The 13,169-nt window shown below is 36.6% G+C and overlaps 1 protein-coding gene across 3 annotated transcripts in view; it reads left to right on the forward strand.

Moving 5' to 3' along the window:
* Positions 1–13,169, forward strand: part of col14a1 (collagen, type XIV, alpha 1) — a 176,961-nt gene that overhangs the window by 53,115 nt on the left and 110,677 nt on the right. For all 3 annotated transcript variants that reach the window (XM_015380812.1, XM_015380811.1, XM_015380813.1), the window contains 11 exons: positions 3,675–3,830; positions 4,438–4,557; positions 5,015–5,179; positions 5,382–5,546; positions 6,472–6,623; positions 7,405–7,534; positions 8,485–8,630; positions 8,718–8,859; positions 10,630–10,769; positions 11,492–11,618; positions 12,929–13,068. In XM_015380812.1, coding sequence (XP_015236298.1) covers positions 3,675–3,830; positions 4,438–4,557; positions 5,015–5,179; positions 5,382–5,546; positions 6,472–6,623; positions 7,405–7,534; positions 8,485–8,630; positions 8,718–8,859; positions 10,630–10,769; positions 11,492–11,618; positions 12,929–13,068 — 1,583 coding nt within the window. The remainder of the gene's footprint in view (positions 1–3,674; positions 3,831–4,437; positions 4,558–5,014; positions 5,180–5,381; positions 5,547–6,471; positions 6,624–7,404; positions 7,535–8,484; positions 8,631–8,717; positions 8,860–10,629; positions 10,770–11,491; positions 11,619–12,928; positions 13,069–13,169) is intronic.

Consider the following 13,169-nt stretch of genomic DNA (forward strand, 5'->3'; position numbering starts at 1 on the left):
TATATATATATATATATATATAACACTTAATCTTCATGGTATTTGAACAGACGATAAAAATCTGTTTAAAAGCACTTTATTTGTTTATCATATGTTTGCGCTGTTCCACAATGCAGATTACTCCACCACCTCAAAACATTCAGATCATCAAACAACTAATATTAACATTCAACATCAAGAATGAAGATGAAATCAGTTCCTTAAATTTTACTTTCATAGATTTTTAGAACCTTTCTAAATGTTTGATTTTGCTTCTAGTACTGATAATCTAACGTGTTCTTTAAGAGGTTATGCAGCAAATTATAGAACAGAACGCAGTGTGTTTTAATTTAGTGCTTTTTATCTGTCACCTTCAACCTAATTTTTTTTTTTACCATCCCTCTCTGCTCCCCACTGATCTACTAAAACTGCACTTTAACCCATAGCAGAGCTCTGAGACTTCTAGAGAACAGATGAAAGCAGAAAGGCAAAGACTTTAAAAGAGCAGAGAGACCTTTGACCAGGCTACTGCTGTCTGTCCATCAGAAAACTTCTTACTAACACTAGATTATGTCCTCACAGCTTTAACAGATTATGGTATTAAAGCTTCCACAGTACTGAAATAAAGTTTCTGTATTTTCATTATTTTATTAGGTGCAAATTAATACAAAAGTAATACTTTAACTTTAGTATAATAAAAAAATGTTGGTAGTGTAATAGTGCCATATCTTCTTTAGCTGTTTGAACATCATGATGAGCTTTTCCTCTGATTCTGGTGGTGATGAGTAAAAAATGTCAACCTGTCAGAAGATAAAAGGCAACAAATTGTTTCCTTTAACTGACCAGACTGTTTACAGATGTTGTTGGTTATTATGTGAAGGACACAAATTATCTTAATTATTGGTTCACAGGCGAAACACTAACATTGTGACTAACTTTAGCTGACATGCTTGTCACCTTGCAAATAATAAAAGTTAGGATTGGTTTGTGAGCTGTGGTTAACTATAATTACTGACCTTCTTATCCTTCGTTTACCACCTGGATCTTCAGGCATAATGGCTTTGCAGATTTAACACTGCTTCTCCCCCCCCAGCACCTTCAAAGCCCCCCACCCAGAAAGTTGTTGAGTCTGTACATGAACATGTGTGCACAATATTGTATTCAGTTATAGTAGGAGGAGGCTTTCCTTTATTGCCTTGTTCATGTTTTTTCAGCCACAAACCTGTATGAAAATTCTGTTTATAGTAAGAGATAAATGGATAGATCAACACAAAATAAACTCTTCAGATACGCTTTTTTAAGCCTAATGAAAGGCAACTATATATTGGAATATCACCACTTGCACTACGAAGCAGTGGTGCGTGCACAGGTATTTCAGGACAAGGGCTTAAGTGGAGCAAAGGGTAACTGTCAGGTTACTCAGATAAGTGACCGTTTGGACAGATGGTCACTACTTTTTGCTACCTGTTGGTTAGCTACCGCACGGTTCCTGCGCCGTCTTTATTTTTGCTTACCGACACAACAAATCCATGATGCTTTGTGAGGAGAGCTCTCGTGAAGCATTTTGGTATATATCTGCTCATCTCGTGACCATAGATGATCATTACACTTTCAAGGTGCATTGTGGGAAATGTCGAGTCAGTATAGTATAAATAGAAAAAGAAGAACATTTTAAGGAGGGCACCTTTTTGTGCAAAGGAACAAGGGCAGGGGCATCCTCACTACAGTGTATTAATAATAATATTTGTTATGAAATACTGGTTGCATTTAAAGCATAATGCCTAACATCACACAGCAGTGGGCAGGTGATGGAGTTAGGTGCCTCTTGGTGTGGGTTGGTAAAGGCATCTCAATACACTGTAAATATGTCTTGGCTATTCTTTATTCCAAGGCAGATAGGACAGGCTGCTAAGAGTGCAGACTTCTCAGACATGTTTTGATCAAGTGAATCACTGCTTTAGGCATAATTTGAAAAAGTAATTAAGCTCTATTCATCTCAGCATCAGCTTTCCCTGTTTTCATTTACCATCTCTTTGATATACCGTACTCTGGTAATTCTTGTTCACATGGTGCCTTATTTGAAGGCCTCAAAGTTGAATTCTCCTGTGGCCAGAGTGTGATCTTGCATATTTTGCATCATTGTGCTTGGATGCCTACTTTACTAGTTCCAAATAGAAATTGGGATTTTTTTTTTTTTGCTTTTCATCTAGAATGGATGTCTTCTTGTTAGCTTTCCATAAAAGCCAGCTTTGTGGAGTGCATGATTAAGTGATGTCCCTCTGATAGGTTCTTTTGCACTAGATGAGGACCTTTGCAGCTCCTCCAGAGTAACAATGGGACTCTACACTGTTTTTTGATGTTTGATTTAATAGTGCTTTACAAGGTGTTTAAGATTTGGGAGTTTTGTTTTACTGTTTAATGGTGTCATCCTTAGTCTTCACTGTTTACTCACTGTTGTTTCCTATAACACACCTCTGCGACCCTATCTAAGCTAGAGGTACAGTATCAGAATAAAGGGGTCTAAATACAAATGTGCATCATATTTTTTTAGCTTTTTGTTTTCAAACAATGTTGAAAAGCATTTATCTTTCATCCTTTACTTCACTCTATTGGAGCTTTCTGTATTTGTCTATAATGCCTCAGTCATACCTGTAAGGCAGCAGCAAACAAAAAAAAAGAAATGTCATCATTCGTCCCTGAAATATGCTTTCTTGACGTCTGTCTTTTATCTGCTGCCTATAACAGCTGGTTGGTTCAAACATGCTGACACTCAGTGACAGCAGACAGATGGCTCTGTTTGCAAAGTCATTCTTTGAAACAGATACTTGTACAGTCTGATGCTAAAACACCAGTGGCTCTAAGCGTTTTAGATTTTGTTATGGCAGAAATGGTGCAGGTGGAACATTTAGTATAACAGCAATTATCTATCTAAGTGTTGCCATCCTCCGTAATCAAAGCTGAATTGTTTGTTAGAGTAGAATGATAAATTTCACCTACTCCACATTTATTCAGCTGAGATGTTAGACATAACTTGGTTGGCTTTATAATAGTTAGTACCAGCTAAATAAGCTACAATGACTAATAATTATCTTAATCGCACAACATACTCCTCTGAGCAAAACAAAGTAATAACTCGCATTCTGTGCAGTCAGCATTCTCTTTATGTCTTTTCTTCACTAGCACATACATTTTATTGTCAGCATGTTTTTGATTGTTCTCCATTTCCTCTGTAGACTAGAAAGTTATCTATGACACAACCATAAGTGGATAAAGTCATTTACAGGAAATAACGCTGGGGGGATGACAAGATAAGCTGTATTGAAATAATGCATGAACATGTGAGTGTACGTGTTACTTAAGTTGTGAGGAATGATTTATTAAGGCCAGATGGTGTAAGTTTTTCACTTTTCTATTGGACACTAGGTTAGGATGTAATTCCAAATAGACCAGTAGTTATTTCATCATTTCTTTAAACCTGCTTCCAGTTAAACAGTTTCTATGATGCAGTGGTTATAAAAAAAACATAATCCAATTTAATCTAAGGTGTTGCAAGCATTTATTTTATTATTTAGAGTTTTTGAAGTGAATAATTGTGTGAGTACTTTGAGTCAATTGGATAATTACCTGCAAACCTTTTCAACTAATTATTTCTTTTTATCTTGTGTCTTTTCATCTTTATTTCTTTATCCTTTTAGCCGACCAGTTTGTGTGCCACACTGAGGCCATTGCAGATATTGTGATCTTGGTTGACGGCTCGTGGAGCATAGGCCGGATCAACTTCAGGCTGGTCCGTATGTTTTTGGAAAACCTGATCAATGCATTCGACATTGGCATTGATAAGACCAGGATAGGTGGGTCCCGGCCATTTATTTTATTGAACAAATTGGAAAGCTGCCTGATCATTAATGTTATTTCATTCCATAAACTGAAATATGTTTTATAAGTTTTATTTTTATGATATTATAGTAGTCATGTAAACCATCTACAACATAACTGGTATCCCTGGAAAATACCTGCTTTAATAAAGCAGTATAATATAGGAGATAACTAAGTGAGATTTGAAGATTTCTCTTCCCTAACTTCCTGTTCTTACTCTATGTGTTGATAGGATAAACTTGAGTCTTAATCTAGTGTCGCTTTTAAAGGATCAGTTGAAACTACTGTATAGGCAGCTCTAAGTTGAGAAAAGTTGCTACTTTAAAGTTATTTAAAAAATAAAATAACTGTGGTCTGATAATTTTCCCATTAATGTAATTGACAGGTAATTTTGTCTTTACTATTTTAAAGAATGGATAATTGAACTGGGCTTCTATAAGAAGTATTATTACAGTTATTAAAACGTTTGCTGAAATGACTAAATCTAGTTTTTACTTTTTTTTTTACCAGGTTTGGTTAAAATGTGGAGGGCCTTGTAGATCAGCGAATGAGTACACATACACTCTATATGTCTGTTTCCAGGTCTGGCACAGTACAGTGGTGATCCCAGGATAGAATGGCATCTAAATACTTACTCTACAAAAGACACTGTCATCGATGCAGTTAAAAACTTGCCATATAAAGGAGGAAACACTCTCACAGGTGGTGTATGGGAACTGGAATGATGCTTGCACCTGCTTTCAAGTGCCCTTCTCTTCTGTTTCTCAAAAAATTATATATAATGTTCCATTTTCACTTTTGCCCACACACACACACACACAAACCTAGTCTCTCTAACTTTGCGGGGCGTTTCCGTTGAATTCCATTAATTTCTACAGCTTAACCATGACCATCACTCTAACTCTAATCATTATGGGTTCATACATAACACCAACCTAAACTCAATTAACACCTTATTCCTAAACATGATTTCCTAGCATCGGGCCCCACAAGGAGTCCACACAACAAGAAAAAACATGCACACAATATTATCTCTTCCTATGTTTGTTTATCTCTAAAGGATCTTTTTTCTAAAATGACACTTGCCTGTTAACCTTTGTTTTTATTCACGGGTATTCATTATCTTCCCCCTCTTTTAACACTTTAACACTCTTTCCAGGGCTTGCATTGAATTTTATTATGGACAACTGTTTCAAGCCTGAGTCTGGCTCAAGGGCAGGTGTGCCAAAGATTGGGATTCTCATCACAGATGGAAAATCCCAGGACGACGTTGTACCCCCAGCAGAGAGCTTGCGAAAAGCTGGTGTTGAGCTGTTTGCTATTGGTGAGAACAGATTTGATTCTATCACAGCTACTCTATTCTGCTCCTCTAAATCGTCTTTTTTTTCCCAAAAACATTATGGGGCTTCTGTTCTAAAGCTTTTTTTCATGAGGACATGAAAAATATATATATGGCTTGTAAATATATATATATTTCCTCTGCAGTTTCTGCCGTGCCAACAATCACATGTTCTTTTCTCTTCTAGGCGTAAAGAATGCTGATGAGAATGAGCTGCGGTCTATCGCCTCTGAGCCACATCACAGTCACGTCTACAATGTGGCTGACTTCAACATTATGAGCTCTATAGTCGAGGGATTGACAAAGAAAGTGTGTGAACAAGTGGAGCTGCAAGACAAAGACATCAAGCAGAGTAAGGAACAGGAATGAAAGGCAGAGAGACAGCAGAGCGTATTTTGTACTGTCATTCATAATAATAACATCATCTTACATAATCATTACTCCAAAACAAATGAAGGTCAATGTAAAGTAAGATATTTTTGTCTGTATAGCAATTTTCATTGTGAAGGTAATTTAGATTCTTTAACAAAGAGACAAAATAAAGGGCAGAGGTTAAGGAAATGACATTAATAACAAGAGAACTACAAATATATAAGCCAGATTGATAAGTATTGTTCAATTTGAATTTTGTGCTCTGTCTATCTGAAAAGGCTCCACTGGAAAGGGTTTGCAAAAGACAGGGTCATTCAGAACAATTCTTTGAGCTGATTTGGTAAATCACCAACTAACACCTGCCTCCCATGTCAAGCTTTTAGCCAATCACATCAGCAGTATCGGCTCTGATTAATTAGCGGAGTTAGCTAAAAAATGAAACTCTCACCAGATCTGGTTAGGAGGATCGCACAAACATATTTCACATCTAAAAAGGATAATTTTCCAAAACATGAAATAGAGGGTATTCCAGTTAAAAAAGCCTGAACTGTGGAGTCTGTTGCAGACTTCAAATTCAGAGGCTGTGTCCTACGAGGGCCAGGTTTGTTGGCTGCTTACGTCATATTGCAGCGCCATGGTCTGTTCGGATTGGAAGACTCCTCGTTATGCGGCCGACAAATGCATCTTTCTTTTGCCCGTTTTGAAAGACATTTCATCCCAGCTCTGCGTGTTTTTAGCCCGTAACATCATCAATGACCCCTCCCAACTCCACGTGTATTTTCTTCCTACCAGGATTGTTCATTAAACTATATTTGTTATAAGTCTCCTCACTTGTGCTTATATTACTGAATTTTATATTTAATTTTTCTCCAAATCATCCTTGTGTTTACATATGTTGTGTCCAGAATTTACGCCGCAAAAAATGGGAATGCCACACAGCCTGGAAACCTCAGAGACCACAGCTCAGAGCTTTCGCGTGTCATGGAGTCCTGCACCTGGAAATGTAGAGACGTACAGAGTGGTTTATCGCCCTGCTCAGGGAGGAGAGTCACAGGAGGTAAATGCTATGTTCCTTCTGTAACTGAAAACATCGCTCTAAACATTTAATTAATCTTTTTTGTTTAGTAGTTGAAATTAAGAAATAGCAGCCATTTGCAGAAGCTTTGATAAAAACTGTATTTTATTGTGACCCAAAGTATTTGTGGAAGTGTGATGAAAAACATTTAAAGTTGAGCAGTTGGTGGTAAGAGAGGATAGGCATTTTGCTGTTTTTTTTGCTGTTGTTGTTTTTCCCTAATACTTACCTTATTGCTCTGGTTTGCCAGAGCTGGCTGTGGATAAGTATTGAAACCAGTACTGTGCTGAATGCAGACACTTGTTTAAATTTAGTGAAACTACACATCTAATAAATGGTAGTGCTGTCTATTTAAACGATGGAATGATGCTGTCAAAAGGTAAAATGTTGTCTTGTGAGTGTAGCTGTAAGGGTCTATTTTCTGATGTTTTCTTTATCTAACAAGCAGAGTACGTCTTTCAGTGTCTGTTTTTCAATGGGTAAAAATGTAAAAGGAGTGCCCAAAACTGAAATAGCTATTTGAAAGATATGCATAAACATCCAAAATAGAAGTGCATAGAAGTTATGAAATGTTTTGTGTTAGGATTTTATTGAGACCAGAAATGGTACATGTGATCATGCTTTTTCCAACTTAATGAGCCCATACATGACCACGCTTAATGACAAATATAATCCTTTCAAGGTGAACTGATCCATATTAATGTCTATACTTCTGTTCCTTTCATCCCTCTCTCCTCCTTTGACTAATTCTTTTACACATCAGGTTGTCATGCCTGGCAGTGAGACCTCTGTGGTGTTAGAGCATCTCAGCTCTCTAACCGAGTACCAGCTCGCTGTGTTTGCCGTGTATGAGGATGAAACAAGTGAAGCTCTAAGAGGATCAGAAACCACCTGTAAGTTCAGTATCAAGACATCTATAAAGATTAATGTTAGAATGAGAATTGGTTGATGAATAACTTTATTCCATTAGAATCAGCCTGTTATTGAAGTGCAGTTACATAGAAATACATTCATCTTTACTATGTGTGCTTGTTAAAACTATGTTCATAGAGTTGTGTGATATGAAGCAATATTTTTTTTCTTGAAAAGTGGGATTAAAAAGACATATAGGTTAAACGTTTTCACATTTTCTTGTTACTTTATGGAGATTCACAATTCTGTTTGGAGAATCTCTTAGAAAGATAATAATTACCTGCATATAAGTCTAACAAGAAGAAGAACAATGAAATATAGAGTTCCAGTATCAAGTTTCCTTTTTGCTATTTAGGCGACTTAGAAGTCAGATGAGACTAAAAGTCCAAAAAACTGTGTGCAGTAAAAAAAATAATGCCAGATCAACTATAAAGCATGGTGGTGGCACCACCATGTTGTACGGACACATTTTTTTTTTTTTTCCGCAAGGACAGGTAAAATGGAAAGAGTTGTTTAGGTACCAAATAGAGCAATTCTTGAAGGAAACTTTTTTCCACAAAGCTCAGGCAAATGTTTAGCTCCCAGTAGCAAAATGAAACACACAGTAAGCCAAACATACAGTTAGAGCTGTAAAGGATCAAAGCCCAGAAAGAGTTTCAGATCTAGCTTGGGACTTGTGGCAAGACTTAAGAGCTAATCCAGTCTACAGATGTGAGAAGCAGGTGGAGACATACTGTACCCCAAATAGGATTACAGATTTACTTTTAGTGAAAACCTAAAATACCTGCCTGCCTTCCTCTGGTAACAAAATATTTAAAGTCTTCTGGCCAAAACCTCCTTGAATAATGCATTTATCAGGAGTCAAACATAAGCTTGATTTCAAATATTTATTCCTTTATACATGAGAGAATGTCTTGTTTTGTGTGTGCAGTGCCTCTCCCATCAGTGAGCCGCCTCCAGCTGTTAGATATTACTCACAGCAGCATGAGAGCCAGATGGAGCCATGTGGATGGAGTCTCTGGCTACACAGTGCTCTATTCCCCTCTAACAGTTGATGGAGACTTGAACAACAATGGGGTAAGACAATGAATAAACAGACAAGAATAATGTTTTTTGTTGTTTTTTTTTCTCGTAAAGTAATTTTTATTTATTTATGTTTTAAAGTGTTGTCCCCAGGTTAATGTAGCTAATGGAGTAACTGAGGTGGAGCTGAGTGACTTGGCGCCCAACACAGAATATGCTGTCACTGTTTATGCTATGTATGGAGAGGAGGCCAGTGAGCCAATAACAAGTCAGGAAGCAACATGTGGGTAATGCATGTGCCTTCTCATAGCAATGGCTCTATTTAAATTTGATTTTCTTGCCTGTTTTTGCCTGGTCTCAGTTTAAAATATTATATTCCAACTTAAAAGCATGTCTCATTAGGAAACTGCATGTTCCTATCAGTTTAATGAATAGGAACAGATTTTATCATAAAGGTATAGTAGAGGTTTTTCATGAATTTTTTAAAAGACCTGCCCTCTCCACTTAAAAAAAAATAATTCATATGCACAACCCTGTACCTGCTTCTGAAAGGGTACACCTCTTAAACAGTTGTGAGACTGTGCACAAGGCCATTTCTCCTCGTTCACCCTCTGTTTAAAAGTTGCTATTTGCTGCTATTTGCTCATACAGTACAAGCTTACTTTCCAAAAGAAGAATTTGCAATTTTTCCACTATGTCAGTCTCACCACCGGTAAGTGAAAATGCAGATGAGCACATAGGATGGCCTTATGTAAACATATCACCAGAATGATTGACAATTAGGAGAACCACTTATTTTGATGATCCACCTGGAAAAAGAATAACTTCCTCTGTACCTTTAATGTTTATTATTTTAATTAATAAACAAAGTCACCTTGCTAGATTACAAAATATTTTTGGTAGTATCACAATGTCAAAAACTAAAATTGACATATCAAATCTGGTGACTGACATGAAAAGTAAGCTGCTTATTGGTAATAACACTATATTTCAGAATCATTCAATCAAGAAACAGGATGTAAACAAGTATTAACTTCTTAATATACATTTTGAAGGAAATACAAGAGAAGACCTTTTATTCTAATACTGATTCCAATATATATAGACCCAATATGATGTTTTATTTTTGCTTTCACTGTCTTCTAATAAACTGGACTGGATCTCTAGATGTTTCTAGATGTTTATGTTTCACTGCTCAGTTGACAGGGAGGATCTCTGCACAATGTGTGTTCTACCCAGCTTCAATCGTGTCTCTCCATGGAGGCACAGGGCTGATTCCATCTACTGCTTAATTAGCTTTGTTCCTCTATTTGGAGTTCAAAGCATAATCCGATAAATAAAAATAATAATGGATAATGGGTAATCTGGATCTGCCCCAAAGAACACACAAGTTTTCCTACAGTGACATCACCAGGCACAGAGGAGTTAATGTATTACATGATCATTACCAAGGTTAAAACTATCTGTTGTTTAGTTTTCAAAACTTGTGTTTATACAGCTAAGTTGAGGTAATAAATTATGTTTAAAAAAAGATTTGGTTTTAAACGAAACAAAAAGAAACTTAAAAAGAAATTAAAAGAGAATATTGATGTATACACTAATAAAATATGTAAAATTTCTACTACTGCTATTAATACATTTTTTATTTACTCAAAACTTTAATAAATAAGTGGTTTTTCAGTTTCAAAGTTTGTTTTTCAGTTTTAGATCTTTTTTTCAGTTTCAAAAATTATTTTTCAGTTTCATTTGTTTTCAGCTCCAAATTTTCTTTTCAGAAAAGTTTTTTTTTTTCTTTTTTTTTCTAAACTAACGTTATGCACTTATAGAGAACCACATAAAGTGTTGATTAGAGATTTTAAAGTTGACTCAAACTCAAGCTTAAAAACACACAAAAAGAACTTGGGCTCATTCATTTTCAATTATAAGAATGTTGTTTTGGGTCACTGATGTCATGAGAAAGGCTTCTTCATTTGTTTTGCTGTGGCATGTTATGAAAACATCAGATTTCCAAGAACATATTTAATCCTCTAACACTGCTATATTTTCTTATCAGTGCCTCTCAGTCCTCCCAGGAATCTCCAGTTTTCTGACATCACTCATAACTCTGCCCACATCAGCTGGGACCCTCCGCCTGGCGGAGTTAAAGGTTACCGCATCATGTGTGTCAGGACTGATGGAGTGATCACAAAAGAGGTGTGTGTTTCTCTCTGTGTGGCAGGGGCGGGGGGCATGTCTGTGTTCACTGTGACACACATGCAGACGACCTGGTTTCTGAAATCAGCCTTTAGTCTTCAGGACGAAAACTATTAGTCTTAGTTCCATTTTAGTCAGCACGATATGTGATAGTTTTAGTCCTTTTTTTTCATCTGAGGAAGCGCAGACTCAGAGCTCTGCGCACAAAGACGCTTTTCTGCACAAGCACAGATGGAACATCAGAGCAGTTTGAGTTAAATGCGCAGTACCGGACCATTCCAGGTTATTTTCCCAGACTGCCGCCGCTGCTGCCATGATCCATGTGTGCTCCTGCAGCATGTGTAGCACTGCGCGGCAGCTGGGTGGCAGGATCAATGTCGGCTGATACTGACTAGCAGATAACAGTTTAAACGTCTGACCGACAACGCGCTATCCATGTTTAGCTTGTCAGTTTTCATTAATGTCATGAAAAAATGGATCATGAACGTATTGATTTTGTCATCATTGACTAAAACAACACTGCTGTGTACAGATTTTAAAGAAAAAGGTAGATGATTAAAGGTACAAAGAGGTGTTTGCTCCAACCCTAATGTTATTCTTTGATCCTAGTAGACTCTATATTAATAATCACATTTATTCTTTTACTTACTTTGATTGTTTATTCATATTTTTGTTGCCAACCATGATATCAAAGATTTAATGTTGGTATTTGTTTTGTGCAGGTGATGGTGGGCCCAGTTAATTCTTTTGACCTCAGGAAGCTGACTTCTCTGATGGAGTACTCGGTGGCCATCTTTGCTCTGTACAACGAGGGCCAATCAGAGCCGCTCACTGATGGCTTCACAACCAGTAAGAAACCTTCAATGAGTGTTATGTCAGAAGGACGATAGGTTATCACATTGTTTTAATGTTATTCAAAGCTTCTGTTTAGTCCAACAGATATTAAACTCATCTATGACATGTTGTAGGTGTGATCAATCTAGAGAACAATTATTTTGGATGTAATTAACCGCACATTTATTGTAGTCCTGCTTTCGTGTCTAAAACTGTCTAATTAGCACCCTCCTTATGTCTATTGTACGGCATCTGATTATACAGTTTTGGTGTTAGCTTGCCCATTATTGTGATGTTACCTAGAAAAAATGGCATAGATAGCTCTGCTGCTCTAAAAAGTGATCTATCTCTAAATTTATAATTATATGGAGACTGGATACAGACCATGGTTTTAAAAGATTACTGCTATCTACATATAACCTCGAATCTTAATAGCAATTTACTCTTCTCAACCCCATTTCCTCTAGCCAGTAGCTCTTTACATACATCTTATACTCAGTTTCATCTAATTACAGTTTATTGTTTATTTGCTGATTTACAAAGAATCAACTTGTCTATTTCACTAGAAAGAATGTTTCTAACAAATGTTAGTACATTTTAATAAGCATTTCTCCTTATTGCCTATATTAGCATTGAGTACTTCAATTATATGTATTTTGTCATCTTTTTAATTGTTCATTTAATGGATATTCCAGGATTTCATTTGCTGTGGATAATTTGTCTCAGTTTACAGGAAACAGCTTGATCGATATCATTAGGCAAACCATTTCTCTTTCAAAGACAAACGGCGGTGAATTGTAATACCTTTACTGGTCCTGCTGTCATGTTGGCTTCCTGCCAACCCCATTTACACTTCAGTATTATAGCTCAGCCACATAAAGAGGTCATTTCACTGTCCCTTACTATTTCATCCCACTAACACATATTGATTTGTAGGAATATGCCTTTAAGCTACAAGCAGTAAGTGCTGCATCAGCTCAAAAAGGTGTCAGTGGTGAGCAGCTATTAAAATATGCAGTCTTTTAAGACCACATTGAATGTTATTTATCTACTGGCAAACTTTGGTTAATGGACCAGGTTTATGAAAAGTAATTTTATGATCTAAAATGAATTTGGAAGCATTGTAAAAGTTGTGGAGTGGGTGAGTAGGTAATGGTGTGGACCTGAAGGATAAGAGTGTATATTAGAAAGGTAAAAAAACAAAACAAAACAACACTTGTAAGATGAATGTAAAGCACAAAAGTGGTTTCATATTCATCTTTATATAAACTTGAAGCGTCATGATGAAGACAATAATAGAAAGAGATTCTCCATCTTTATTTCAGCTCCAATTCCTGGTCCTCTTAATCTGCGTTCCAGCGACATCGACACAGACAGCTTCAGGGTTAGCTGGGATCACTCAGCCATGGCCATCTCTCTCTACAGACTCTCTTGGGGACAACTTTCAGGTGGTGATACAAGAGAGGTTAGTATAGGTAAAAAATTATGCATCTGTGTGATTCTCTATGTTAACCAATGGTTAGACAAATGTTAGAACCACCAACCTCAATAACGTATGGAGACAGA

This window comes from Cyprinodon variegatus, unplaced genomic scaffold (genome assembly GCF_000732505.1).
Source record: "Cyprinodon variegatus isolate N-32 unplaced genomic scaffold, C_variegatus-1.0 Scaffold221, whole genome shotgun sequence".
Taxonomy (NCBI): Eukaryota; Metazoa; Chordata; class Actinopteri; order Cyprinodontiformes; family Cyprinodontidae; genus Cyprinodon; species Cyprinodon variegatus.